Genomic DNA, 26,287 nt, shown 5'->3' on the forward strand with positions numbered 1-26,287 from the left:
CTCTGTACGATTGCGAAGCCATGGTCACAGCCAGCAATAAGGGCACTGTTCATTCTCTTGAGTTTTAACTGTCTGACAGCTGCTGCAGGTGCCTAATATTATTGTAATATTATCAGTGTTCAGCTTTGTCGAAATAATTCCAAGGCCATGAAGGCAACAGAAAGAATGATAACTGGTGCATGGTCGTCCCCATTTTTTGCTCCCAGCTGCTTGTTCTGTTCAGCTGCAATGACAATCGCACACACATAAGGCGTGCAGAGCAAAGTTCTATGATGAATAAAGAAAAACTCACTTGGTTACAGTGACTGTGTTTTCCAATAAGTGAGCTGTTTCTTTCATCCATTTCTTCACGTATCCTATTAGTTAAAGGAGTTAAAAAATACACTTCATCATTTAAAATGTTACTGTACATGTGTGAAGACACATAAAAAAGGAAAGCACTGCATAAAAAGCTTGCCTTTCGAAGCCATGCGTCATTAGGACAGATATCAAGAAAGCAACGCAGCTTGAACAATTTTCCTCTTGCAGCTGCAAGGACAAAAATGCCATCGCAAGTACAATGTACTGAAGAATGAAAGTATGTGAGTGCATAAGACAACGGATAGACTATTGTGAGTACCACTGCCAATGTGCCTCTAGGCACGTAGGTTACGATAGACTCCATTTAAGACCAACTCCATCAAGCTGAATTCTCTAATAAGTTGAGGTACCTTCTGTCCTTGATACAGTGAACTTCTCTTTACTTGAGTGTCTGATAAGACAAACAGGTTTCCAAGGTCCCTTCATGTTTATATGCTGTACCTTTTAGTGACTTGGTCAGGTGACCCACTTTAATCTCTGCACTCTTCTGTAGAGGCTGGTTAAAGGATGATAATCTCGGAAAGTTCCATGCTATCTACAGTGGCTACACAACACAACAGATGATGGACGTAGAATGACAAAAAGAAAGAAAGTAGTATCTGGTTTTAGGTTTCGTTAGGCTAGGTCCTTGCCTTTCTGCATCCATCATTTCTTGAGCTGTGTGAACACCATGGGGGTGGTTACAGAGCAGCCGGTCATGCTTGTAACTCAATGTAAAAAAAAAAGGCATTCCTGTATGCATTAAGAACACTCACTTTAAATATGCAGGAACTGTAGTATTCTTGCAATGCCACCTTTGATGTGAATGTCGACAGCGTCAGCTGTAAAGAGAGAGTTAGTTGAGCTTTTACAGTGACTGCCGACTAATCCACATATAACAGCTAACTCACAGTTTCTATGATGCCATCACTTGCCAAGGTGCCATCAGTCGGGGCTACGTTGACTCCAGTTGGGCTGTGCAGGAAAACAATACCATAAATTGGACCATGTACAAGTGATGAATGAACTTGCTTACTTTGCCACGATGGCCTTGTTTGAGTCGCCCACCTGCCACAGGATGAAAGCAAGTGCCCTGGCCAGAGCAGCATTCCTTCGTGGCACATCAACTTCGAAACCACTGCAACCAAGTTGTAAAGCCACAGTTCAAGGCAACTGCAACTGACCATTTCCCTATGCATCCCTACATAAAACACAATATGTTTGGCACTTATTACAAGCCAACACAATGACAGGTAAAAAAATTTCACAAGGTAGTGCAACTTTAAAGAAATGCTGTCTGTGGCTCATCATTCCTTTCATTTTTTTTTTTTTCAGTATCAACCATTTGAAGTGAGCAGTCAACGAAGCCAAGGAAGGAATATAGAAAATTTCTATACCATGCTTATTCAGACATGTATGCAATATGGCCACAAGATGCAACAAAAGGCAGCAAGCATTGCATGTCTTCTGACAAGGTCAGCATTCTAGGTAATACATCAGACAATCAATAATGTCCACTGGAACATAAAGAACACAATGGTATGCTACAATAAGAATAATACTATTTCAATAAAATAATAAAAATAGGCAAGATATATTTAGCAAATATATATAATTGGATGTCATGCAGAAACTAATATAGGATAATCTGATTCTGGAGAGGTAAGATACTTTCATTGTGTGTTTTAATTGAAATGTTTAATCAACCCTTTATGAAAAAGTGCTGGCTGCAGACAACCTACCAGAATTTTTTTTTTTCTTGCAGAGTTTTGGTACTGAGTATGAAGTTTCTGGCTAAATACTCTGAATGACAGGCAGCAGGCATCACTTGTCAGTTTAAAGCAGGAACACTGGATAAGAAAGTTTGGCATGCGATTTGCTTTATTTTGAAAGCACAGTCAGAGGAGATAGGCTGATACAAGATCTCCAGCTGCAGTGGTGTTACATGTCATGTAAATTAAATTAAGTATACACGTATAGTTAACACATGACGAGAGCTGTCTGTAGAAATTCTAAATGAAAGGTACATTCAATTCACCTACACCATCTGAACCAGTTCACGATGAGCTGCACCCTGCCGTTTGTTTCACCAGTGCAGCAATGGCACCTCCTTAACCACACCATTTGTTTCAAAAGACGAATGACCAGTTCACAATTTTCCTGCTCCGTGTCCACTGTTGGTGCCGACTTGGTGCAGATGTACAGTACGAAGCAGCAGCACAGCAGACAACACAGCATACATCCACAAGTGCCGTTAAAACCCTGCTTACGTGCGCCTGCCATGTCTACACAAATGTGGACGTATTTGCGCCTCAGAAGTCATTCATGCCAGCAGTTCAGGACCTCTCAAACTTACGCACTCCATACACATTAGCCAGACACAAGAAAATGCTTGCACTGCCTCCGCACCTTGGCATTCATTTAGAGTGCCTCGCTGTGCCTGCACCGTAGAAATCGAGCTGTGCAATTTCTGAACTTCTCTTGAAGCACCGTGAACTGGTTGCCCAAAGTGGTGCGGGCTAATAGAACGGACCTGAAGCCACTGGTGGCTTGGGGTGAAGCCCACTTCCATCTTTATGCCTATCAATAGGTGAGGCATAAACTTGCAAAGACTCATAGGAAGCATTATCTGCTCAGCGCTTCTCGTTCAGCAGATTATGGTTCCGGTGCATGACTCTCCATTCATGGGGCCAGTCATGCTTGCTCTTTGTGCACTTTCATCACAAGGTATCGCGTGCAATGCTAATTTCTAGAGCCTTTGGTGGTCGCATCGATGAGTGACCATGAAACCTGAGCATAAGTAGTCGTTTAAATTAACCTTTTTAGCTGATTGAAAGAGCACGTGAATTAACAATGTGTGCTGCTGCAGTTCCATGCTTATCTTGAATGACGAATCACACTTGTTCTCACTTCAATTCTGTATGGGTCAATGACGTGAGGTATTTTATAACATTACAATCGTGAATATCATATTTGTGCTAGAGCCCATCGTATACACTAACGTGTTCACCTGCCGTAGCCATTGATAAATCGCGTTACACAAGTTTGCGTAGCTGCTAAGAACCTTGGCTTTCCCTAAGAAAAATACTTTCCACATATTTGGCTTTTCAGACTTTTATATCATTTTACAGTGAACTTTTATACGTTTTGCAATGTTTACATATGAACCATGCATGTGTTGTTTTGTAAGATAACTTGCTGTCCACATTACTGATAATATTTCCTGGAACATGCATAATAACAAGATGGTAACCATGTGATCAGCATGATTTAACCATGTTTTAGTGTAGCATCTCTTTCTCCAACTTCCCCAAAACATTTGTTAGAAAAGTCTCTAATGCGTTCAAAGCTGCAGTATACCCCTTGCATTTCGAACACTTCGTGATATTTGTGTGAGATATTGAACATGAGGCATGCTAGAAGTGTTCGTCAACGGCAGTAGGCTTCCCCACATGCTTGAGTCTGTCTTAATATCTTTCGATGTCTCTGCATATGGAAAGCATTGCAGCTTCGTGATCATTAGGCTAGTTTTTCTTTCCTTGTGCACCTTTCACAAAATATGTGAGAAAAATTACGGACTACATCTTTACAAACCTCCTAGTACACCTAGCTTATCTTGCATCGAACACCAACTTAAGGTGACTACACCATGCGAGGTGCTCATTTAAATGGTGTTTCAAAATATCTGTGCTAAGTAATAGCTTGGATTGGAACTGCCACCCCACCTATGGTCCCTCCGCTACTAAAGCATGCATGTTTGAATCATCCTAGTGAAACTGAGTTGAAATAAGTAAGAAAAAAAAATTGTCATTGGCACGAACAAAACTCACTTGAGAACAAAAAAGTGTAACTCGTTATTCAAGATACGCACAAAACTATGACAGCATGTATAGCTAATTCATGTGTTCGATCGATTCGGCTAAAGAAATTATTTTAAATGACTGCCTATGCTCAGATTTCATGGTGAGTCATCAATGCGACCACCAAAGGCTCTAGAAATCAGCATTGCGGGCAATACCTTGCAATGAAGGTGCACAGAGAGCAAGTGCGTCCAGCCCTGTGAACTGCACTGGAATCATCATCATGCACTGGAATCAGTGAACTGCGCATCATGCACTGGAATCATGCACTGGAACCGTCATCTCTTGAACCGGAAACTTCAAGCAGATGACGCATCTTATGAGCCTTTGCAAGTTTACGGCTCTTCTATTTTTCACTATTGCTAAAAAAAAAAAAAAGATTTTGCTAAATTTTTTTTTGCTTGATTATGCTTATTCTCTATGTCTTTTGCACATTTAGATGGAAAATGAACAATTTTTTTTGCATATTCACATGTGTCATCCTTAAAGGGCTAAACATGCTAACTGGAAGTGGAAGAGGAGACAATTCACCACCAGTGGAAGCCATGCCCACAAGCTCTATACGATGTATGCAATGCTCTACCAGTTAAGCTGCTGCGGTAGCTGTCCCCTCTTTCACTTTCTTGGGCATTTGTTTATAATATGCTAAACCTAGCCCTGAGATCGTTAGCCAGTGCCACTTAAAGCCAAGGTGGCAGATGTGGAACATAATTTCAACCTTGGGCATCACATCTAACATGATTTTAGAAGCAAACAAATGGCCAGTAAACCCTTGCATGCTACCTGAAGGTTCAAGTGTAGATAATTTTCCTAATTACTTTCTTGAATTTATTGTCTGTTAGCTTCATACGGTAGTTACTAAAACATTGAGTGCCCCAGTTCCCACAATTCTCATTTTCCTTTCCTCCATTGAACCTCCTGCACTGAAAGGCATTTTCGAAATGGTGCCAGGTTTCAGTATTTCACTTTCTTCCATTTTTCTTTTGTTGTTGCAGTCCTGTTTTCGTTCCTCTCTACTGTATAAAAATAATATCTCAACATGGTCTTAGAAAAATATAATCAGTTATACATCTTTGGTAAAGGTGGTGCTTAATCGTAACAATTGCGAGTGCCTTTGCAATGAGGCACAACTGTTAAGTCTTAAAAGCAAACTGCAACAGTGTTTATGACAACATAAAAGGCCTAGCACTAAAGAGCAGTTGTGCCAAATTTTACATCTGAAGTATGAGTGTATGTGTCATAAAAAGCTCATAAAAACAGGCATTTTTGAGAGTCAAATAAAAAAAAAGAAAAAAATCACGCCATTACCACTCGCACGAAAACAGAATCCAGAGCATTGAAAACAAGTGCAGCTCTTCAAAATGACCTCCGATATTAGTTAGAACCAGTAGCGCATTGAAAATCTTGATAGGCCATGGTCTGGGATTTGCTCGTATCCACTAGTCACCATGTGCGGACATTGTCTCCTTAGGCACTAATTCAAGGCTGCTAATAAATTAGACAATTACCAGCTCTGCAGTTTTGCAAAGGTGGCTTCAATAGTACATACTATTAATCGATAACAAATTTCAGTACAGCTGACCGTAAGTGTATGGTATGCAGGGATCCAGTGTTATTGAAAAAAAAGTAGCCCCACAGGTGTAGTCTAGTGGTTAGCATGCTCAGCTAAAACACAGCAAACTAAAAATTAAATCTTCAGGTGGGCTAACATTTTTTGGCTCCGCCTGAGCTGACATTGGTCACAATCAATGTTGTCCATCATTTGAGCCCGGAAGGAGGCCATAACAGCTATTTCCATTGAGTTCAACATGCTGTGAATGACTGTGTTTACAGAGACTTAATTTTTGCCACTTTTCCGAACTACTTAAATTGTGAAAAATTGGCCCGGCAAACGATTAAAAGAACCCAATTATCTGATGGCATCCCAAGTAGCATGGCCATCTCGTGAAGCTTTGTGCCCACAAATTATTCGGAAAGAAAAGCGTGGAATGGAAGTGTCAAAAATTGAGCTTATAAAAAAGAAATTCTGTGTGTGAACAGCTAAGTGGAATTGCCATCGTTCACAAGTAGACATGCACGCCCTACCATCGATGAGGCTGCATATAATCAAGTCACATGCATGCGCCTGCAGTTCACATCCAACTGACCTTAAACCCACCACCTAATGTCACACAATGCACATGCAAGTCACAGATGGCCGCACAATGACTAAGGACAGGCGCGATTCAGTCAGTGCTATATTAACATGAACTGAAACACGGACATGTAGTGCCCCTGCAATGTTGCAGGGGTGCTGTTGGCCAACATGGCCACACGCAGTGTGACCATCACACCTTGAGGGCATATGCCTGTAGACTGTGACCATACCTGCTTAAGGATGACTCAGCAGTCAAGCAGTGTATAGTTCAGATGCAAAGTATACTAAAGGTGCCTGAGCTCAGTGTGCTCGGCTATCTTGGTCTAGGTTTCTGGTAGCCATGGCTGGCCGAGTGACCCGTAGGTCATTGCCTTGAGCCCACAATAATAAACAACTGATAGTGATGTCATGCAGCTTCCTCCCATAAGGATGCGTAAAAGGTGCATGATCACTCATTTATGCAAACTGCCCCACACTTTATGCTGGTACAGCCTGGCTCCCTTACCTTGGGTCAGCATTCTGTAGACCTCCTTCTGGCCACAGCAGCTCCTTGATCATGTAGGCCTGCACCGCAGCAAGGACGCCACATGGTCCTCCCTGGAGAGAGAATGAGAAAAATGAATGTTCCCATGCAGGGAGACAAGATAACAAGATCAAAGCAGGGAAAAAGAAAATGACGAAGAAGGGGAAAAGCATGTGATTATTTAATTTCAGGACCAAGGCACGTGAATAATGAAAAAGCCACTATGTGCGTTATGAGTACTCTCGGGACAGCTGGCAGCAATACCAGTAAGCTAGTCTAGGAGTTTGACAAAGAGCATTTTGAGGGTATGGAACTAATTCAGGACACAAGACAGAAACACACTGTTGAAATTCTTTTAATTTCACTGCCACAAAGGAACAAAAGCTAGTACATAGCCGAGTACCCACTTCATGTTGTTACTTTATGTGGTCCTTCATTCTGTCTTGGAACCTGCCTGTTTTATACAACTGTGTGCTACCTATGATGTAAGCTTAATAAATGGTGAGAAGAAATTGCTGGGAACTCACCAGAAAGAACACTACTGCATAAAAAAAAATTAAGGAGTCCTGTAAAAATGTATAGCTTCAGTGCATCCTATTTGTCATCCCACTTAAGTGGCTGACCAGGATGGCCAAATGCTAAAGCAAAAAATTACCAACACTGCTGAGAAATAGCCAGCTTTATGGAGGCCACAGGAAACAGTGCAATGCGCTTATGAACAAGGACCTAAAGCTTAATCATTATTACTTACTCTAATACCTGGAGTGAGCTTAAAACTGGCGCCCAGGGGTATTTATATACTTGCATGTGACTGACATTTTATTACAATAGCAATTATATATGGACACTAACAGGTGAATTTCCACTATCACTGTGAGGTTCCGTATAAACTGGAAGTGCAATAAGATCTCACCCCATGCATGGTATGCTCCATGTGTGAGGGAAATTGTGCGAGGGTGAGATGAGAAGGATGGCAGCTTGACGGGTGATGTCCTCCTACATGTTCAACTCTCCTCTCCTTCCCACGAGGGAAGAAGGGAGGAGTTGAGTGCTTGGTTACATGATCAAGTGTGAGCTAAGAAGCAGGAGAGTATGTGTCTCCTGACATTATGTCTCCTTCTTTAGCCTGACCATGATTGCACATGGCTGTCCACGCTGCTGAGCGCATACACTATGTTGGAGGAAGTCTGCAACAACCTGCGACAACCAACCAGCATTCAAAGGCTAAGCGAACTGAGATGGCTAGTTGCTTCAAGTGTGCCATCTTCTCGCTTGCCTAGTGTTGGAGGTCATGCAGTCTCAAGTTTTGGAGACGTGTTGAAGTGACCGGCAGCCCGAAGAATGCTCACCAAGGCGGGCGCTTTTCATCATGCCAGCGTTGTGACAGTGAGTGTTTGCGGTGGAGTCACAGCTGTTCATGTTTGCACGTACGCTCGTGACACCATGCTGGAATGTTTACTGTAATATATACAACTGATAAATCTACAAAGCTTACATTGTGTAGTTCTATAATGCTATTTTTAACCATGCTTCGCTTTTGGGCAAAACAGCAACTCTTTTCTTTCATTATATTGGCAAGTGTCACATAAAATGGTTGCATTTCTTAGGACAGTTCATTTCATTGTGGTAAACGAGTGTAAGGTGAAAATCACTGATCAATACCTCAGCAGCATGCAATTACATTGTGCTGCAAGTGATCAATCAGTGTGTAATAAAGCGTTATCTTCATTGTTGATAACAAGCATTACATCATGCTTGCATTGGCCACATGTCTAAACAAAAGCTGCATATACTACCTAAAAAGGTTATAAAGAAAATTTCTAAAAGTATGATAAAGAAAATTTCAGAATTGTCAGCTCATCTGCCATTCTCTACCGAAAAGATTCAAAATGTACTGTCACACCTACATGCTTCCCGTTATGAACAAGAGAGAGGTTCACAGGAAGATAGGAACTTGATGTACCTCTTTTCTTCTGGAACGGTACGTTACCGCACATCCCCAAAATTTCAGTATGACCACTTACGCTTCATTTATCTTTATCTGGTTGACAATGCATGTTTATTGTGATAAGTGATCAACAGCTGCCAGACAAGGACTGTCTCATGCCAGAGGCAATTCTTCAACAAAGGGCCCTTTGTCAGGGCCCTAATGAAGATGAGTTCCCTTGTTAAAATATTGCTTCCAGCCTGACACAACCCTTGTTTGACCACTGTTTATTAAATTTCCTGTATTATTCCTACAGAAATTGTATAGATCCCTCCCACCCCCAAATTTACATTTTCTGCATGGTTTGCACAGAAACTATATAAAGCACATAGTATTCTTTTTTCTTTTTGTTCAGTATAGTTGCAACATGTTTGCAGTGGAAGGCACAAGATCCACATACCTTTTTCTGTAGCAGGCCATATGGGACAGCATTTGACTTTGTGAAAGTGAACCCTTGTGATGCCCACTCCTCTCCAAATTTTCCATTTCGAGTTCCAAACAGCAGTTCCTTGAGTTCCTGAATTCGGAGTAGCACATGTTTTCATCATATTGCTTGCATGACTAAAGGGTGCTGAATTTAGCAGCATAAGCTGACAGCTGTGAAAACTGGCTAAATGAGAATCCTTAACAAATGTAATGCCTCTTCATGGTGAACAGCACAAATGGCAGGACAACAAAAGAAGGCTGGACACCAGGATCAAACGATCAGACGATGGTAGTGAACACCTGCATCCAACCTGCAGCTCCCCTGCCCCACTTGTCTCAGTTAATAGACAGTGCCTGTGTCTTCCCTGTCCATTAATTAGCATTATTGGTCAAGTTGACCAGGAACCAGCTGGCCCAATTTTACACACTTAAACAAAATCTCAAGCATTCTTTTTCTACATTGCCTTAACTTTTGACAAGTTTAGTCGCCTAATGTTGGTCTGCACAACATTCTAGGTGGCTTGCAATCAAAGATTGTAACATTAAAGATTCCAGACATCGTAGTTTGCTTTTATGAAGCTTTTTCTCCTTAGTGGTTTTAGTTTCCTGAAGACAGATGGATAGTATAGCATCCCGGGCCAACGGTGACACACTGATTACACCTCCCAAATAAACAGACATATCTTGCAATGCATTTATAAAGTTGTGCTGTGAAAGGCTTGGCAATTTCATAAACGAGAGCCATGCTTAAAGGGACACTAAAGTGAAAAATTATTTCTTATGCATCAGTAAATTACTGTTCTACAACACCAAAAACACTCTTACAACGATAAGACGTTTGGCAAGACAGAAAAAGCGCAAGAACGAAATATGGGTGGCGACGCCTACTTAAGTTCCTGCACCTGGGGGCTGTGACATATTGGATTTTGATGGCATCTTCTAGGGCCTACTAATTATATATAGCGGTACAGATTGACTACATTGTGTTCTAAAGGGACCAAATATTAAACATGGCAAGTTTCGGGAACCTTTACTCAGCCAACGTGGCCCAAATGCGAAAACATACTTTGGAATCCCCGATGTCACGCTGACGTACTGGCGCTGGGGTTTCGGCACGAAATTCAAATACTGATACTTGGACCTTCATTTTCTCATCTAATAATCAAACTATTTTTTTTTAAATGACTGCCTGCAGGGTTCTCAAACAATGCGTCATTAGTCTAAACTGATTTATTGCTTCGCTTTAGTGTCCCTTTCAAGGTATCCCATTAAACAACTGCACAGCTCTTCACACTGATGATGCAAGAAAAAATGACCAGTCAGCATAGGTGTGACAGCACTGTGTGAGCAATGTTGCAGCAAAGTTTTGGCACATTTATGACTGGCTTAATTACTATATATTCCTCCTTTATACCTGTGTCAACACAACTGCTGGTTTGCTAAGCTATGTACAGTGGTATCTCGATGATACGATCATGACTGCTACGGTTTAAATATGATGCAAATTTGATAAATTCCTAAGTTGAACTGCATAGCGTACAATGAAATAAATGTTGGCTAAACCAAACTCCCTCACAGCGATGGATGATGCGAATTGTAGAACCACCGCCACGACTGCTGGGCGAGTGGGGAAAACTTGCACCAGCTTGCAGCAGCAGGTGCCATGTGTGCAAGAGATGTCTTTCTCTAACGGTTCTCTTGGTAACGTTGCCGATTTGGTTTGCACGTCTCACACTAGTGATTCTTGTACAATTAGACAACTTTCCGCTCCCTGAGAGATTCGGATCACCGACAGTGCACTACATTACTTTGTCTGCACGAGTGACAGATAAAACATTTGACGAGCGTAGTACTTTCTTTTACAATGATAATGTGACTAGATTTGTCACCTTGTAGAAATGCATGTTTCACTTGACATGCTTATTTCCTGAAGCCTAGCATTCCTTGGTGGGCAACATTTACAGGCACACGACAGGCCCTGAAATGGGCCCAACTCAAAGAGAATGAGACCCTTTTCTGTTCACTTGTTTTGTTACAGATGCACATCACCATCATGAAGACCTTGTTTAAGTTGTATAGCTCCACTAACTGGATAACAGTAGTAGATTTAATTACTGCATAGTCATACATCCTCCACACTGGTCCACGACAATCGATGTTATGTACAGCACCCTGAAGAAAGTGAAATAAAATATTTGCTTTTGAGCGATCGTACATTTGGAAAGGTATGCAAAAACACACTACTCACAGTGGCTTCCTGTCGGCTTATTGGTCTGAAGGTGGCCTGCTGTGCAGTGATCACAAGTGGGTCAATGTATGCATCCTGGTCTGAGACGTCGCTCACTTGTACATCATTGTTCGCCTGCACAGAAAGCTTTGGGGAAGCCTTGCCAGTGCTGTCTTTGTTTGTTTGATTCTTGGGACTCCCAGTGGCCACCACAGAGTTAGATTTTCTTCTCGTCAATTCCAGCCGTGGGGCACTCTGGCTCCGAAGAAGAAATGACTTCGGCGATGTTGGTGAGCTGGGCTGTAAGAAATGCAAGAGGGGCAAATCTTAGAAAGCGAAGTCCAGTACTTCATGAAACAGTGGATTGGTTAGAGCAGGTTAGAGCAGAGTACACTGTAGGTGCCATGCATTGTCTGAACACTAAGAGCTGCATACAGCGTGCACTAATGATAATCAGTACTCCATTTTCTTCTCCAGCGAAGCTGTTAAGGGCTACTTTCCCCACTATCGTGTTTGCGTGTAGAAAAAAATCCCGAAGGTAGTGCGATGCTGGGACGACCTACAGTGGAAGTGAAGCAGTCGTAAAGCACTCATTGTCATTCTTAAGTGGAAGGGCACTGAGTTTTTCTTTAGGAAGTGAAACTCATGGCCACTTCCTTGGTCTCCAAATGGTAGATTCAGTTCCCTCACTGCCATTTAACGATTTCCAGCAATTTTCAACCAATAAAGAAAAAACAATATAAAAGACAGATTTTTTTTATCTGACAGGATTGATCAAAGGAGTGGGGTATAAATGTACTTCATGTGCAATCCCTACCTTGCCTGAGATATTCTTGTTTGTGGAGGTGGCGCTCCCTACCAGGGAGCGCCACCTCCACAAACAAGGATATCTCAGGCCACAGTCGTCATTTAAGGTGTTTTATTAATTTTCTATGAGTTCATAGTAGCAAGTCACGAGTGATGTCATGTGTCAGCCAGGACATATGGTGTCCAGCTTCCCATCCAAAGAACAAAGTGAAACAACAAAAGCTTCACAGATACAGTGATGCTGAAAAACACCCACTAGGTTAGGTTAGGTTAGGTGTGGGCTGTGTGGGCCAGCTGATTTCAAGCCTATATGATAGATCGGCAATGTTTCCATACTATGTTAAAAAGTGTTTCAGGGCGCCTTTAAGGTACAGGCTCCCATGGTGGTATGTCCCATCTATAACTGGTAAGTTATAGCTAAAGATTGGAGCATTTGAACAGGAAATAAAATGCAGCATGGACAGCTTTAAGGAATATTCGATAAAAGAGCTCCCTGTGCAGGACATGATTAGAGACTCCCCCTGGACATTCAAGGACTTGCTCGATGACGAAAGCACTCCTCAGTTAAATTCTGTCGCTAGTACTGAACTACTCGTTGCAAAAAAACATCCTCATATTGTATTATAAGATGACATGTAAATAAATAAATAAATAAATAAATAAATAAATAAAATGCTACTTGTCCAGTTCCATTTCATGTTTAGAAAAAAGAACTTATTAAGATTACCGTTGACAGCGACGCGGGCGGTCGAAAGGTTTCGTTTTCACTCGACTCTGCACTCCCCACGCTTTCATGTTTCACTACTTTCCTGACAGCATAGCGCTGCGCTGGTTTTACTGGCTGGCAAAACTCGTACAAACTGTACGTAGCAGAGAATTGAACTTCCATGTGATGTCGCGGGATGCCCAAACGGCCTAAGGCACTTGACCAAAAAGAAGCTGCAGAGGCAAATCCGCCGCTCTGTCTTGGCTCGGTGCCGTTGTCTGTCGGGCGCTGTTTTACTGACCGATGGCAGCAAAGGGCAGTGATGGCTTATGCAATGTCACCACTCCTCTGGTCGGGTGACAGGAGATTTGAATTTCAAAAAAGGTATTCGGACCTTTCAGATACAATTTTCTCGTAAGCTGAGTCTTTTCTTGGCACGAAACAAGCGCTGCAAAGTTTCTGGAATGATATTTAAACAGTTCACGTCGACTTAGTACTATTTGCCTTTAGTGTCCCTTTAATAGAGCCCCTTGCCCTGACTCAATGCAAGCAGTAACAACTAGTAAAGCATGGCCTCCAAGATTATCTTCAAAAATGGTTCTCCGCAACATAAGTCCACGCACTTACTCACGAGTACACTGACTCATACCTGCTTCACACTCATTGCGCAGGCATGAGACAGAGATGAAGGGTGTGATTTAATGCGAGTGTAAATGGGAGTGAGTGCCGGTTAACAGGAGTATGATGGAAAGTTGGTGATGGTGAGTTAGTGCGGACGAAGTGAGTGTTAGCGAGTGTGAGTGCGCATGAGTATGAGCGAGTACGTAGCCTATGCCCTGCAAGCAGTTTGAATGGTGGAAGAAGAATGTGGCCCGCTCAATGGTGATTTTCTGTGGTGCTAAGCGATCTCTTGGTGCAAAACAAATGTTGCAAGTTTTTTTGAAAACGGATAATCAAACAAACAAGTCTAGTCTGATATTTACTCTTAAATTAATGCCTTATTGAGCAGCATGAGCAGCATAGGGGCTCAAGGCCATGGGGCAGCAAAGATCTCACACTTTAATAAGGCTGCACCAATCAGTTACTAAGTCTATGTGATCAGCATGTATGCTGCATGCTGCTATGAAGTTAAATTAGCATTCACTTAGTCTCAAACAATGGTTGATTATTCGCATCAGAAAGTAAAGGCACTTACTTCAACAGTGTGCCAGGCTGAGTAACTGAGGCTGCTAACCTAAACCTTACTTCCAGGAAAATGCTCCTAGGAAGCTATAATCTAACCTGGGGGGAAAAAAAGCTTCCTTCAAAAAATATGGCAAATACTTAAACAAGTATCTGGGTATCTACCAGCAACAAATAAAATGTAAACTGTAAAAAAGAAACAAAGAAAAATAGCTTCCTTTTATTACCTGTAAGAAATACATAAATTTTATGGTATAGCACACAATGCTGTATAAAAACTATACATGGACATGCTCTAAAACACAGCTTTTGATCATTGCTTGTTTTCACTAAAACAGCTTGTCACAATGTTTGCAATGTTTTTTGGTACAGATATCTGCTTTCTTGAAAGAGGAACTTTCAATCAAATGGTACAATCTTTGATTTGTGTGATGCAGTCAAAACTATGACATGTGGGAAACTGCTGACAAGGGGTTCTTGCTTAAGCTAGTGAAACGGTGATCAAAAATTGAAAGAGGCCACAGTGCCTCACAGGGAACCAGCACAGCAGCAGCTGTCAGCAATAACAAAGAAAAAAAAAAACAAGGAAAGACCGGCACCTTTGGTTATCTTTGCTTGAGACTGCAAGATTAGCTGCATAAGCCACGTTGCTTGTGTGTGCAAATGGAAGTCAAAATGGAGAGGAAGTGGCAATGAATTGTGCTGCTTTGCGAATCAAATTAGCAGTGCCAAAGCATATCAAGAAGGACATAATCACTGTCTCAGTGGCTGTTTTTAACATTTCTATTTCCTTGCTTAACAGAGCACTACTTTCAGCAAAGACACAATGTCTGTTAAGTTCTCAGGATAAGCTCTTCATCTAGCTTGTTTAGATGTCTTGTGTTTAGAGTTCCTCCAAGAAATGGAGGACTGCTGTTCTAGAAAAAAAAGCTGATAATCCTCCTTAGCTAAGCGGGAGCTCACCTCACAGCTGGGGTGTTGCAATCGTGGCACCGTGGCATCTAACTCTGTCCATGTTTCTGCTTGCAGGTTAGGAAACGCTGAGCTTCTCGGGGAGTGCAGTGCATGGGCGGGTCTGGTCGGTGCCTCCCCGCCGTACAGTCCTCTAGCCGCCAACTTCCGTTCGGCACTTCGTGCTGACAGAGCACTCTGGAGGGCTGACCTTGTGATCACATGGGAGCTGCTACCTGCGAAATTGCCTGCATTGCGAGTGCCCAGCGAAAGTCTACAATGGCCAGGAACAATACAATCTCACCAGAAAAAAAAAAAAAAAAAAAACGTACCACACATCATACAGAGCAACAGACTAAGAAAAGTTAAAGCTCCTTTGCACAAAACTGTGGCTGAGAATACTTGCGATAGCGGCACAGCAAAGCACAGAGACTCGGCATATTGGTTAAGCATTTGAGTTTGCTGCAGTGTGGTATTGCGGTAGCATTTATCATGGACTTGGCAAAAGATAACTGTTGCCTCCGAGGTGTCGCTTGACATATTTGCAACTTTTTCTACCTTCGTTTTTGCATGATTAGACATTATACATATAAGAGGCTTCAGGCAAGATTACATGAACAAGTGTAAAAACTAAATATAACTTGCTATCACAGGTAAAATGCCATTTTAGTGTACCTTTAGAGGCACAGTATGATACACAAGAAGCTTTCAACAAGGAGCTTCATGAACCAGAGCAAACACTAACTATAACTTGCTATTGCATACAACAGAAAGAAGGTACTAAAACAGTATCAGTGCATGGGCAGTGTTAGCAGATATAGAGTAATGACCACAATATGACTTACCCTGTTGTCAGCATAAAGGATGCTAAACATAAACACTAAATTCGTGTTGACTGGTACAGCATCACATTAAAATTCCATTTGTTTTTTTTTTCCTCAGAACAATGCTGATTATTAATAAAGTAAATGAAATCCAAACTCACCTTTCTTGAATTTCATGCCAAAATCACAACACTGACAACATCAGAGAGATATTATGAAGTTCGTTTCATTTCTACTTTGGCTATTCTTATTCATGAAAAGTCCCTGAACGTTGACAGATATGGCCCTTGTGGCCCTTGCTTACCTATGCAACATAACCTTCCATAACTGACACACATTAAACTAGCTCTAAGCAATCGCTCTCAATATCCACGATGTAGAAGTTGGTGCAGGAATCTTACAATAATATTGTTACCCAAATTTTGCATCCTCTTCTAGCTCACCAAGCCACAGGTCACGGTGATATTGACATATTTGGAAGCCCAGAAGACCTGATAATGTGGCTTAACTTGACATATTTTTTCAGTGCCCCTTTTTGCAGTAAACCACTGCATTCTGTCAGATTGAGCTCTGTAACTCTTATGTGCTTACATGAGGAATGTTATTACCTCGTCAAGGGCTCATTTTTTAAAAGTTAACGTTACCATAATGGCTTGTTCTTTTTATGAAACGCTTCATAGCATGTTTAAAATGCAATATTAACTATGGAATCAGTTCCCAGGCATTGCGTCGCCAAAAGTGGGAGATTCAATCAGGTGGTTCCCAACCAGTATAACCTTTTGTATGGCTTTCCTACAATGCCCTGAAGTATTAAGAGGCCAAAACAGGCACGCAATTCTTCACACGTAACAGGAAACCATTTTCGGAAGTGAGAATGCTTGTCCAACTTTCTTGACTTCGAAAAATTAAATGTGTACAGGTTTGTCTCAGCTAAAATAACAAATAACATCAAGGAATTCATCACCGAAGTAAGCACACCAGGAACTCCTGCTGCCATTGAGCATGCAGAATCATATTCAATAAAAGTTCCAAAATCAGAAGGGCTACTGCCCTATATGTTGTAAATGGAAAAACACCTTTTGACAGCCCCTGCTTGTCAAAGTCTATTCAGATAGTGGTGAAACATTCACGACGAGGTGATCTCATCATAACCAGAAAGTGAAGATTACTCACGATGAGCTGAGGTTGTGAAGATCCCTTAAAGGGTTAATAAAGATACACTGGGCAACATAAGTATTTTTGTTAGAGGATGATAGTAATAGAGGCAAATGAACAAAAAGTTTTATTTTGTATTACCTATTTAATGGGGCCAGCAACACATTTTATGAAGGCTGTTGAATGCACCCAGTAATAAAGATGCACTGAAACTCCTTTGGATTTGGTACGAAAATTCCGATCTGTAGACAATGCTACCGTGAACTTGCCAGTCAAATATTATTCTGCTGACTTCAGCGAGGAACTTACCATCTCACATTATAGTTTGTTTGCTCATTCCTGTGGCTTCCCAGTCCCCTGCTTTCTTTTTTTTTGCACCTTGGGCAATGTTAGCAATGACATTACATAAAACGCGATGGCTCATAGACGCTAGCCCTTGGGCAGACACATGACACCTACAGGTGCGTTTGTGAGACACCATCCTAAGCATCCCACAGAAAAAATAACAGAACCAAAGAGGTGATGGGCGGCGCATTGCTATTGACACACCAGCTGAGAGGAACCGATGGGTTTAGGGGGAATGGGCAAGTGAACACAGCGCTAATTCCATCTGGGTTCATATTAGGCCAGTTTCAAAAATTTTTTGCAGGAATGTATTCCTTGAAAGGTACGTGCTGCTCCGGTTCAAGAAAATGTGTTTCAGGGCCCCTTTAATGTGCTTCTCACAAAAAGATATTCAAAGAAAATTTAATTGAATGTTGCAAAATGTTGCCACAACCACGTCCCTGCAGCTTTTTTTTCCTTTTTGTGCATGGTTCGAATTGCCTTCAAAACTATGATGCTGTACCTGTGCAGTGCGATGCCCACTATGCTCTGCCTATTACAGTGCCAACTTATTGTATCAGTATTCCCTGAAGATTGTGGAGTCTGACTAGGAACCAAAGTGTGACCTTTCATCACATTGCCTGATCTTAGAGGCAATTGTACAACTGCGGTAGTACTGTTTCCTGACACCAGATGGTGCCGCCAATTTTTCGCTTTTGTTTGCTTTAGGGACACTCGTCACTCGTGATGTTCACATCAATCCAGCCATTGGTCAATGTTTTAAATGTGTGTAGGAATATGTGCACAAAATGAAGAGGATTTCAGAAAACTGAAGGAAACAGCAGGTAGTCCTTCGAAAGAAACTGTACGCTTGGTGACACAAGTACAAAAATAATATTAGGCTGAAATGTTCATAGCAGTACTATCTCAAGAATAAGCAGTCTTATTCTATACTTCGATAATTATTTCAGGGCGGCTTCATTATTCCACTCTCACATCCTTAGCACTGACTGCCTACTTTCTCTGGCTATACAAGGTGCTTGTGCTGCAATTTGAGGAACAATTTATATGTAGAACACAAGTAGCTTTAATAGGTTCAATCTGATTATACAGATGTATACATTGTATGTTTTGGTGCCTTATTCAGACAATCAGAAAACTAAAGTGATCAAATGTTTAGCTGGTTCACATAGGCAGCCCATTATAAGCTGAAACATACATCTCCTCAGCGAAATACGTACCAAAGAGTTTTAGCCATGATGTACCGCTGTATAGACATGTACATGCAAGTCATGCAAAAATGTCATGCCTTAGGACTGTCACACATTTCTTCTGTATGGCAAAGTGCAGCAGTCGTGATACAGTAGCTTATAGTGTGATCATACAACCATGTACATTTGTGTACGTTTGTATGGTAGTGCTATAACTCTGAGATGAGATAAGATGAAACCGTTTCCTATAAATTTTATGCATCAAAACAACATGCAAGGAGCATAACCACAATGTTGTCAAGAAACTTCCTAGGTAAATGAGCCTGTGCAACAGCATGTGACCTCAGGCATTATGACATGCTCACCATTGCCTGGTGAGCATGTCATAATGACAGTGGCTCCTTATCAAAAGTCTAAGTCAGCCCAGAAAGGTTAACAGAATTTTACTGCAAGCAGTGTGTAATGATTCAGTAGCAGCTGCTTTCAAAGCTTGTTATCACTTTCCATTCATGCTACCAATTATTCATAATCTGCACGAGTGTCCGCACTCACTTTTTGTAAACGGGCATGGAAACAGCTTTGCTGCCTATCGAGGAAATGTGAATGTAAAAGGCAGCATAACAGAGCAGGTTAGTCGCAGATTGCAGATCTCATATGGCAACTCAGTCCTTGGCTAGTGCCCTTAGAAGGCAAACTTCATTACACATCTGTCTAGATGTTCTGCTTTGGAAAAAAACTTAAAAAGGAAAAATGCAAATCACAATAGAATCCTTAGTTTACACATAAAGTAGAAGGCATTATTACTGTACTTAGTTTTAATAATGATGTGCAATATGCTGTTTTTATTAGGGAAAACACACTACACCATTATTTGAAATCTGTTACCGAAACTCTTTCATTTACTGTCTTACAGTTAAGCTGCATTGTTTAAGCTTCCTTTGTTTAGAACAGGGCAGCCATAAGTTGGAAAGGTTGACTGCTTAATGACGCTTGATCAGTTAAATGAACATCTTAACCTTTGCCAGAGAGACCCAGGCTTGAAACTGCAGTAGACAAGAGACACTGCTCTATACTATTGCTACGGAACAGTTATTTAAGTGACCAAGAGCAGGCCTATCATGATTGAAGAGATGATGAGGACGACGTTATAATCTGGCACAGGCTGTTCGTTTCGGGCAGGGCTAGATGCGTATGTGCTTGTAAATATACCTGTATATAGTCATTCCCGTGCATCTTTATACGTAACAATATATAGGGAGGTAAGTGCGGTCATTCTGCTTCTGTCATCTCTGTGACTATGCAAGGATTAAACTACATTGATGACCACATGCTCCTCAATTTAAGTGCAATAATCTTGCAGCAGGGCCTTTAGTCTTGCTCCAACACTAATTGTACTTGGACTTTGTGATACTTCCACTTTTGCACGATGTAACCCTGACCTTGATGCATCATGCTTCAATGGATCAGAGGACATTCACTGGCATCACGTCTCTTCCACTGGTGTGATGAATTCATTCAGCTATGACATGGTGTAAAGACAATGCTTAAAGCTAAGTGCGCTCAAATACAAGGTTTCTTTTGTCACACTTTCTTTAGCAGGTGCTTAGCAAAAAGATTACTCAAGAATTAAATTCACGGTCACTTAATGACAAAAAGAGTGGCAATGGCACACAATATTCAGCGTAGCACAAGCGCTTATTTTGGGCACACATATTCTCACCGATTACTGACCTCCATACTTTTCAGGCAAATGGTCCGCGTCGATCCTGTCTCCTTCGCCGTCGTGTACTCCCGGCTCGTGCTTCAGCGCCTCTTCCATCCGCTGGATCGCCGAGTTTGTGACCCTGGTAGGCCCGCGGTATTGTTGCGATTTGGAGATGAGACGGTGGACGGATTCAATGTCGTTCCTCGCAGGACGGCGCACTATGAAGCCTCCAGGCTCACGCCTGCCCCGCGCCGACTGAGGCCGGTCCGTGTCCGCAACAGTCCTCACAGGAAGCGCGCCTTCGAGCGAACTCAGGGAGTCGCTGCTCTCCGACTTTGCTTCCTTCGAAGCCACGGGAATGCAGTTGTTGTTTCTGATGTTCATCTCCACGTGCCTCGCGCTGTCGCCTGCACTGGGCACCAGGTTCACCTTCGAACCGTGTCTGGATTTGACGCTCTTTTTCTGAAGTCTCTCGTAGATCAGCATCTCAAGTAGCGCACGGAAAGGAGAATCTCTCGCCTGAAATAAAATACAGCGTAAACGTATCATACACGTAAGCAAATGTAGCACATATCGATCGGGCGAATGCTAACATTTCGGGTCTATTTTTGCTAACGAGTCACACGCATTCGCAGTCTTTTCGTCGGGCAAGTACATGCGGCGAATTCAAACAAACTGAGATTTCTTTTGCGCGCTGAAACGGGACGGCTGCGCCTGTCACTGAAAACGGAGATAGAGCGGCGTAAGAGGATCGGTGCCACATACATTCGAGCAGGCACAACACACGTTCTGCCGCAAAGGCCACTGATTTACCTTGTTGTCTCGAACGAGTCGTTCCATAAAAGCAGCTCTGATCAGCTGATCCCTGGCCGTAAAGCAACCTTCATTCCGGGGAAACTCCTTGTCCATCTTTGCCAGCGTATCTGTTAGTCCCTAGAGGATAAGTAGATGGACTTTTACATTCAACACGAAGCGGCAATGACCTTATCGAGCGATCAGGATGAGCGATCAGGATGAGCAGCAAGCCGCCAACTTGCAACAATATACTGGGTGGTATCTAAGGAAACGTCAACAAAAACGGTACGTTACCTTACGGGACAAATATTCGCGCACGATGCAGCAGGAGACGTCTTCTACGCATCTCGCGTGGATACTAGCAGTTCCGTAAGCTGAGCTAGTTTCGATCATGTTTCTGCCGATCATGTATTACAACCACAATATTCGAACGTTCCTGATTTAAACCTGCGCTGCCATTTGTTTACCGTACGGAGCGGACCCTATCGGCACAAAGAGCAATGTGTGAGCTTTCGGTATTCGTAACGTTCCCTCAGTTCAAATTTTTATTACAACTATTAAACAGATCAAGAAGTAATTAAAATTTTTTGCGTTTAATTGCACAATCTTGTAATATTTTGCACAGTGCACTGTCCAACGTGCCTTCCAGTGAAATCGGTCGTTTCGGGTCACGTGATAACCGCCATTGCGGTAGAGTAGTGTGGCGTTGGTGGTGTGTGCGTTGTGCTATGTGCTTTCGTGATCTGTGCATTTAAACTGAGATTTGTGCTGCAAACGATTTCTTCTGGAGTACTGCCATGTGAGAAACGAGCAGGACACACATATACGGTGAGTTAGGGGGTCTTTGCTGGAATCACCACTTCGCGTGCGAGAACTCTGCATCTTTGGGACATGCTGTGAGAAAAGTTAGCGCGTCCCGTGAAAAAAAAAATCGATATGCTTGCACGATGTGCCTTTTAACAATGAAATGAGTGAAGCGTATGTTTGAGCGCGGACCTCTTGCAGTACCTCGTCTTGCACGGGACATTGTGCGTGTTGTTTGTTTTGGTTGCTTCGAAGGGTTCGTGGTAATAGACGATCCCTTCGCTGGTGCATGTGTGCTCATTGAGGGGGATCAATCTGTTTTAGTATCTGAAACTCGGTGCTCTAGTTTCGCAGGTCATTCATAACGCACGCCTTTTATTTTGTCTTTTAAGAGCGAACGCAGGGCATGCGTAGAAAACTACCCTTCGCGATGCCCTACCGGCACGAGTACGGAAGAGAGAGGTGCCTTTGCGATGTTTGTGTTTAGTTCCGTCATCGACGGCACACCGCACTCGTTCGGCGGAATGTCAGAACGTAACAGCAGGTGTTCCCCCCGCTGTGAAGTGAAATTCGAGCTACGCTGTGCGTGCGCGACGGGCTGAGTGACGCTGTTAGAGTGCGCCTGTGAAGCGTTTTAATTCCGTGTTGCGATCGTTATTGCCAAGCGCCATATGACACCTATGGACATCGCGAATCGAAAATGTGCGCTTCACTGTCCGATTCACACTTGCCAGATCGGTCTAACCTGTAATATACTAAGTATGTAGCCTCTGCTTTCTCTGAAATTTATTTATCATGGTGTTCGTCTGGCGGCATACACGTGAGACGAACGCGTGAAACAGCTGGGCGCTTGAAAGCCGGCTTAAATGTCGGCTGGGCGTGTTTACCGCACGTCTAGTAGGTCGTGGCTTTGACAAGCGATGACTTCCGTTCAGCTGTTCGCTTCCTCGTACTTTGAGGTTGATGTTCACATATAGCGCCTTCCGCACTGGAATGGCTGAATTTTTGAATTGTTTTAGCTGCTCGTCACAACGCTAATGCGGACGAGTTAGAACGATGCGTTCACGTAGAAAAATAAACCAGAGAAAATACTACTTTGGTACATTTCACGGCCTTTTATGTTTTCTTTTTCTCTTTCTCGAATATATGATAATCGTTTGCGACGGTGAAGTAGGAGGATGGCGTTGCTTGGCACGATAAGACGCGGTGTCTAGTGAGCTAATGAGTAAATCTGCCCCAATTACCTGCTTCGTAGAGCAGGCTGAAATTGTGAAATTGAAAGCGCACAGATATGATACGTGTCTGTTGAGTATATACTCGACATAAGCTCCCGTTTCCGAGGTGTGCTTCGGCAAAGCGTGCTACGAAACACGTTGGCGTTGCACATAGACGTGCCCCGTAGTGTGCCTTTTTGAGAGAATAAGTTGACTGCCGCTCTATTTCGTGGGTCTTGTTGGTGATGACTGTTCGAAGCCGTTGCTAGTCTAATGATTTCTGCAGAGTGAACATGGCTTCAGCACTGCCCATTTTTGCAAAAGCAACGTGGTTCCTTATAGCACAGTGCGACTCTCCGTGCTTGTCCGTCGCTTAGAGAAATCCACCATCTACCACAGGCGACATTTTGTATGGAGCAACACAAGAACAGCTCACGGTATTCATGACACAAAATAAATCCCTCTTGTTGAAGCAAAATGCTATTATGACGAAAGGATAAAACGTGCCATGGCAAAAAAGCCTATTCTCAACCGCTTGTGTATACGTACGCTGGAAATACCGGAGCATCTATTAATGCTTGAAGTTTAAATTGGCTCACCGAAACTTGTGGCTTACCTGCATATATTGCATCCTCGTGGTGCTTGCTCTTTTCCCATTATTTTATTCATTCGTTGCTACTTTTCATTTTGTGTGGGTAGGTTTCGTATGCAGGAGGCTTCCCAGTGCACTTTGGCGACTACATTTTTCTACGCGCCACGGCTGTTTCGTGAACCGCATGGCACATCGAAAACGCTGAATTCTTCCGTATCCTGTATGTACGTAGCTTGTTAACTGAGAATGTAATTCAGGGCGAGATTTCCTCAAAAAAATATTTGCAGGACCTCCCAAAGCAATATCGCCTCTTGTGTGTCGAATAACTAAACTAAGCTAGACACGGTCTCACGTGTGCTCGAAGTGACGGAACAGTGGTCGAACGAGCGATGCCTCAGCCTGGAGCGTGGCCTGGAGTCAGCGTTTTCATAATGCGGCATGTATTGCACTGACAAAAAAACCCCTGTTCGAGACGTTTGCTTCAGAGACGGCCCCTTGTTTGACTACTGTATATCAAGTAAACAAACTGGCTGGGGTGCCTCGCCAAATTTAACAATTACTACAACCAAGCATATGTTCCGAAAAAAAAGGGGGGGAGGGCGGGGTTTAGGATGGGAAGGGGTGTGTGAGAAGAAAACTTCAGTCCGCGAACATTGAAGGAGAAGGCAGCAGAGTTGAAAAACACGAAGTACAGGATGAAGAGCTAGCACGGTGCGAGATTTCATTCATTCCAAAGATTAATATTTATTCACACAGGTCTAGTTCGGCTCCTTCCCCCACTGTGCCTTACACCATGGAAAATTTCTTCGTAGAATCTCGTAGGCTTACACACGAGAGAAAATGAATTCTGGGGGGTACCCTTCGCCAGCTTGGGCTGGGGCTTCGCTTCCCCTTGTACTCTTCCTTGGCGCGTGGGCGCTCGGTCACTGTGATAGGAACGTTTCTGTGATGCCATGAGGCTGTGATGCTAGTTTTCTCGCTGTTCTTCTTTGGCAACATGATCATCAACAATATTAACAGCACCTTTTTGATACATTTCTAAAATTCATATCACGAACGGTTACTATCTCTTTAATATCTTCTGTTTAATTTACAAAATTTCATTTCAGTTCCCTTCAATATTTTTCTTTACTTTTGCATCTGGAACTCAGTGCTCTGGTTTCCCAGATCTTTAAAAACGCACTCCGTTTTTCTTTTCTTTTTTTTTTTTTTAGTGGTAGTGGTAGAGCGCCCGCCCCGGCTGCGGGACATCGTGGATTCGATGCCCATCGCCGACGCTGGGCACCCACTGATTCCTCCTGGCGCTCGGCTTTCTTCAGGCGTTATGCGTTTGGCAAATAAACCTGCGCCCTTAAGATCCTCTCGAAACCCTCGTGCGATGCTGCATCGGTGGCGAAATGGCAAACTATCCGCCTCGCATGCGGGAAGTCCTGGGTCAGAATCCCGGTGCCGCCGGAACCTCTTGTAGGAAGTTACTTGTCAGAAAGATAAATTTTTATACTGCTACTGCTGAATAACTACTAGTGGGCTAAGTATCGTTGTCTTTTCTCTTGTCGTACCACACATCCGCACTCGTTATATGTATGTCGTAGGCTCGTGGTTTCTCTGACTTCTCATACCGTATATATCGGCTCTCGTTCTACGAGGCTCGTAATTTGTCCTTACTTCTCAATGAGCGTTATTCTTGGTGAATTAAATCATTGCCGCTACGAGGAGACGCGCAGTGATGCGAAGAGACGGGAAAACACTCAACGGTACTGCCGGTTTGCTTTTTTTTTTTTCATCCTTATTACATTCTTTCTTTTTTTTTTTTTGCCTCGCTGTATCACTTGTTCGTTTTACGTTTCCTCCTGGGCCCCCCGATTGTTGACCTATGTAACTGCTGTGGTAGTACGCCCAACAATTAACTGTCACCGAAGGTTAATATTAAGAGGAAGCTTTAATTAGCTCTGGTGCTCCTATCTGAATGCATGGGAAAGGAGAAATCGTTTTTTTTTTTTTTCGGCAACCACTGCACGAATATTGGTGAGGTTTGTAGCATTTAAAAGTTAAAATCTAGTGACTGTTGTTGGCGAGTTTTCGATGTACGTCGTGAACTTTTTATTAAAATTGTTGAAAATCGCACATTTTCAGAAATCGAAACTACCAAGTCTACGACCCTGTACTTCACCAATTGAAAAAGCTATCACGATTCTTTAAGTTTCATTTATATAGTACGTCTGAAGCGGAAGAAATTGATGTATAACACTTGGCTCTCAAGTACACCACTAATGCCCGAGTGGGACTTTCGCAAAATCTTTGTTAACAATATAATAAATTCACGTAGTATATAAATTGATATATCAAAATTTTCCACTTTGGGTGCTCTAACGAATGCAATTTATAAAACTGCGATATCTATTCCTGGTGCATAGCTACGAACTTGTAAGCTCCTTGGTTCTGTTTTTTTTTTTTTTTTTTCAGTCTTACGAATTTAGGACATTGTAAAAAATCCAGGAATCAGATCAGAATTCCACTT

At 42.5% G+C, this 26,287-nt stretch overlaps 2 protein-coding genes across 4 annotated transcripts in view; one reads left to right on the top strand and one right to left on the bottom strand.

Annotated features, from left to right (window-relative positions):
* Positions 1 to 21,651, bottom strand: part of LOC142572729 (putative ubiquitin carboxyl-terminal hydrolase MINDY-4) — a 42,144-nt gene extending 20,493 nt beyond the window's left edge. The window contains exons 1-12 of one of the 2 annotated variants that reach the window (XM_075682045.1): positions 21,454 to 21,651; positions 21,178 to 21,297; positions 20,391 to 20,883; positions 15,158 to 15,381; positions 11,521 to 11,799; positions 9,247 to 9,363; positions 6,842 to 6,933; positions 1,376 to 1,477; positions 1,251 to 1,314; positions 1,116 to 1,181; positions 458 to 528; positions 293 to 356 (exon numbers count right to left, since the gene is read on the bottom strand). In XM_075682045.1, the coding sequence (XP_075538160.1) occupies positions 293 to 356; positions 458 to 528; positions 1,116 to 1,181; positions 1,251 to 1,314; positions 1,376 to 1,477; positions 6,842 to 6,933; positions 9,247 to 9,363; positions 11,521 to 11,799; positions 15,158 to 15,381; positions 20,391 to 20,883; positions 21,178 to 21,297; positions 21,454 to 21,567 (1,806 nt within the window). In that variant the 5' untranslated portion in view covers positions 21,568 to 21,651. Of the gene's footprint in view, positions 1 to 292; positions 357 to 457; positions 529 to 1,115; positions 1,182 to 1,250; positions 1,315 to 1,375; positions 1,478 to 6,841; positions 6,934 to 9,246; positions 9,364 to 11,520; positions 11,800 to 15,157; positions 15,394 to 20,390; positions 20,884 to 21,177; positions 21,298 to 21,453 lie in introns of both variants that reach the window. The other variant, XM_075682044.1, reaches the window with a different exon arrangement.
* A 182-nt stretch (positions 21,652 to 21,833) lies between these two features.
* Positions 21,834 to 26,287, top strand: part of Ptpmeg (protein tyrosine phosphatase Meg) — a 323,767-nt gene continuing 319,313 nt past the window's right edge. For both annotated transcript variants that reach the window (XM_075682040.1, XM_075682038.1), the window contains exon 1: positions 21,834 to 21,987. The gene's annotated coding sequence lies outside the window, so the exon portion shown is untranslated. The remainder of the gene's footprint in view (positions 21,988 to 26,287) is intronic.

This window comes from Dermacentor variabilis, chromosome 2, assembly GCF_050947875.1.
Source record: "Dermacentor variabilis isolate Ectoservices chromosome 2, ASM5094787v1, whole genome shotgun sequence".
In the NCBI taxonomy this organism is placed as follows: Eukaryota; Metazoa; Arthropoda; class Arachnida; order Ixodida; family Ixodidae; genus Dermacentor; species Dermacentor variabilis.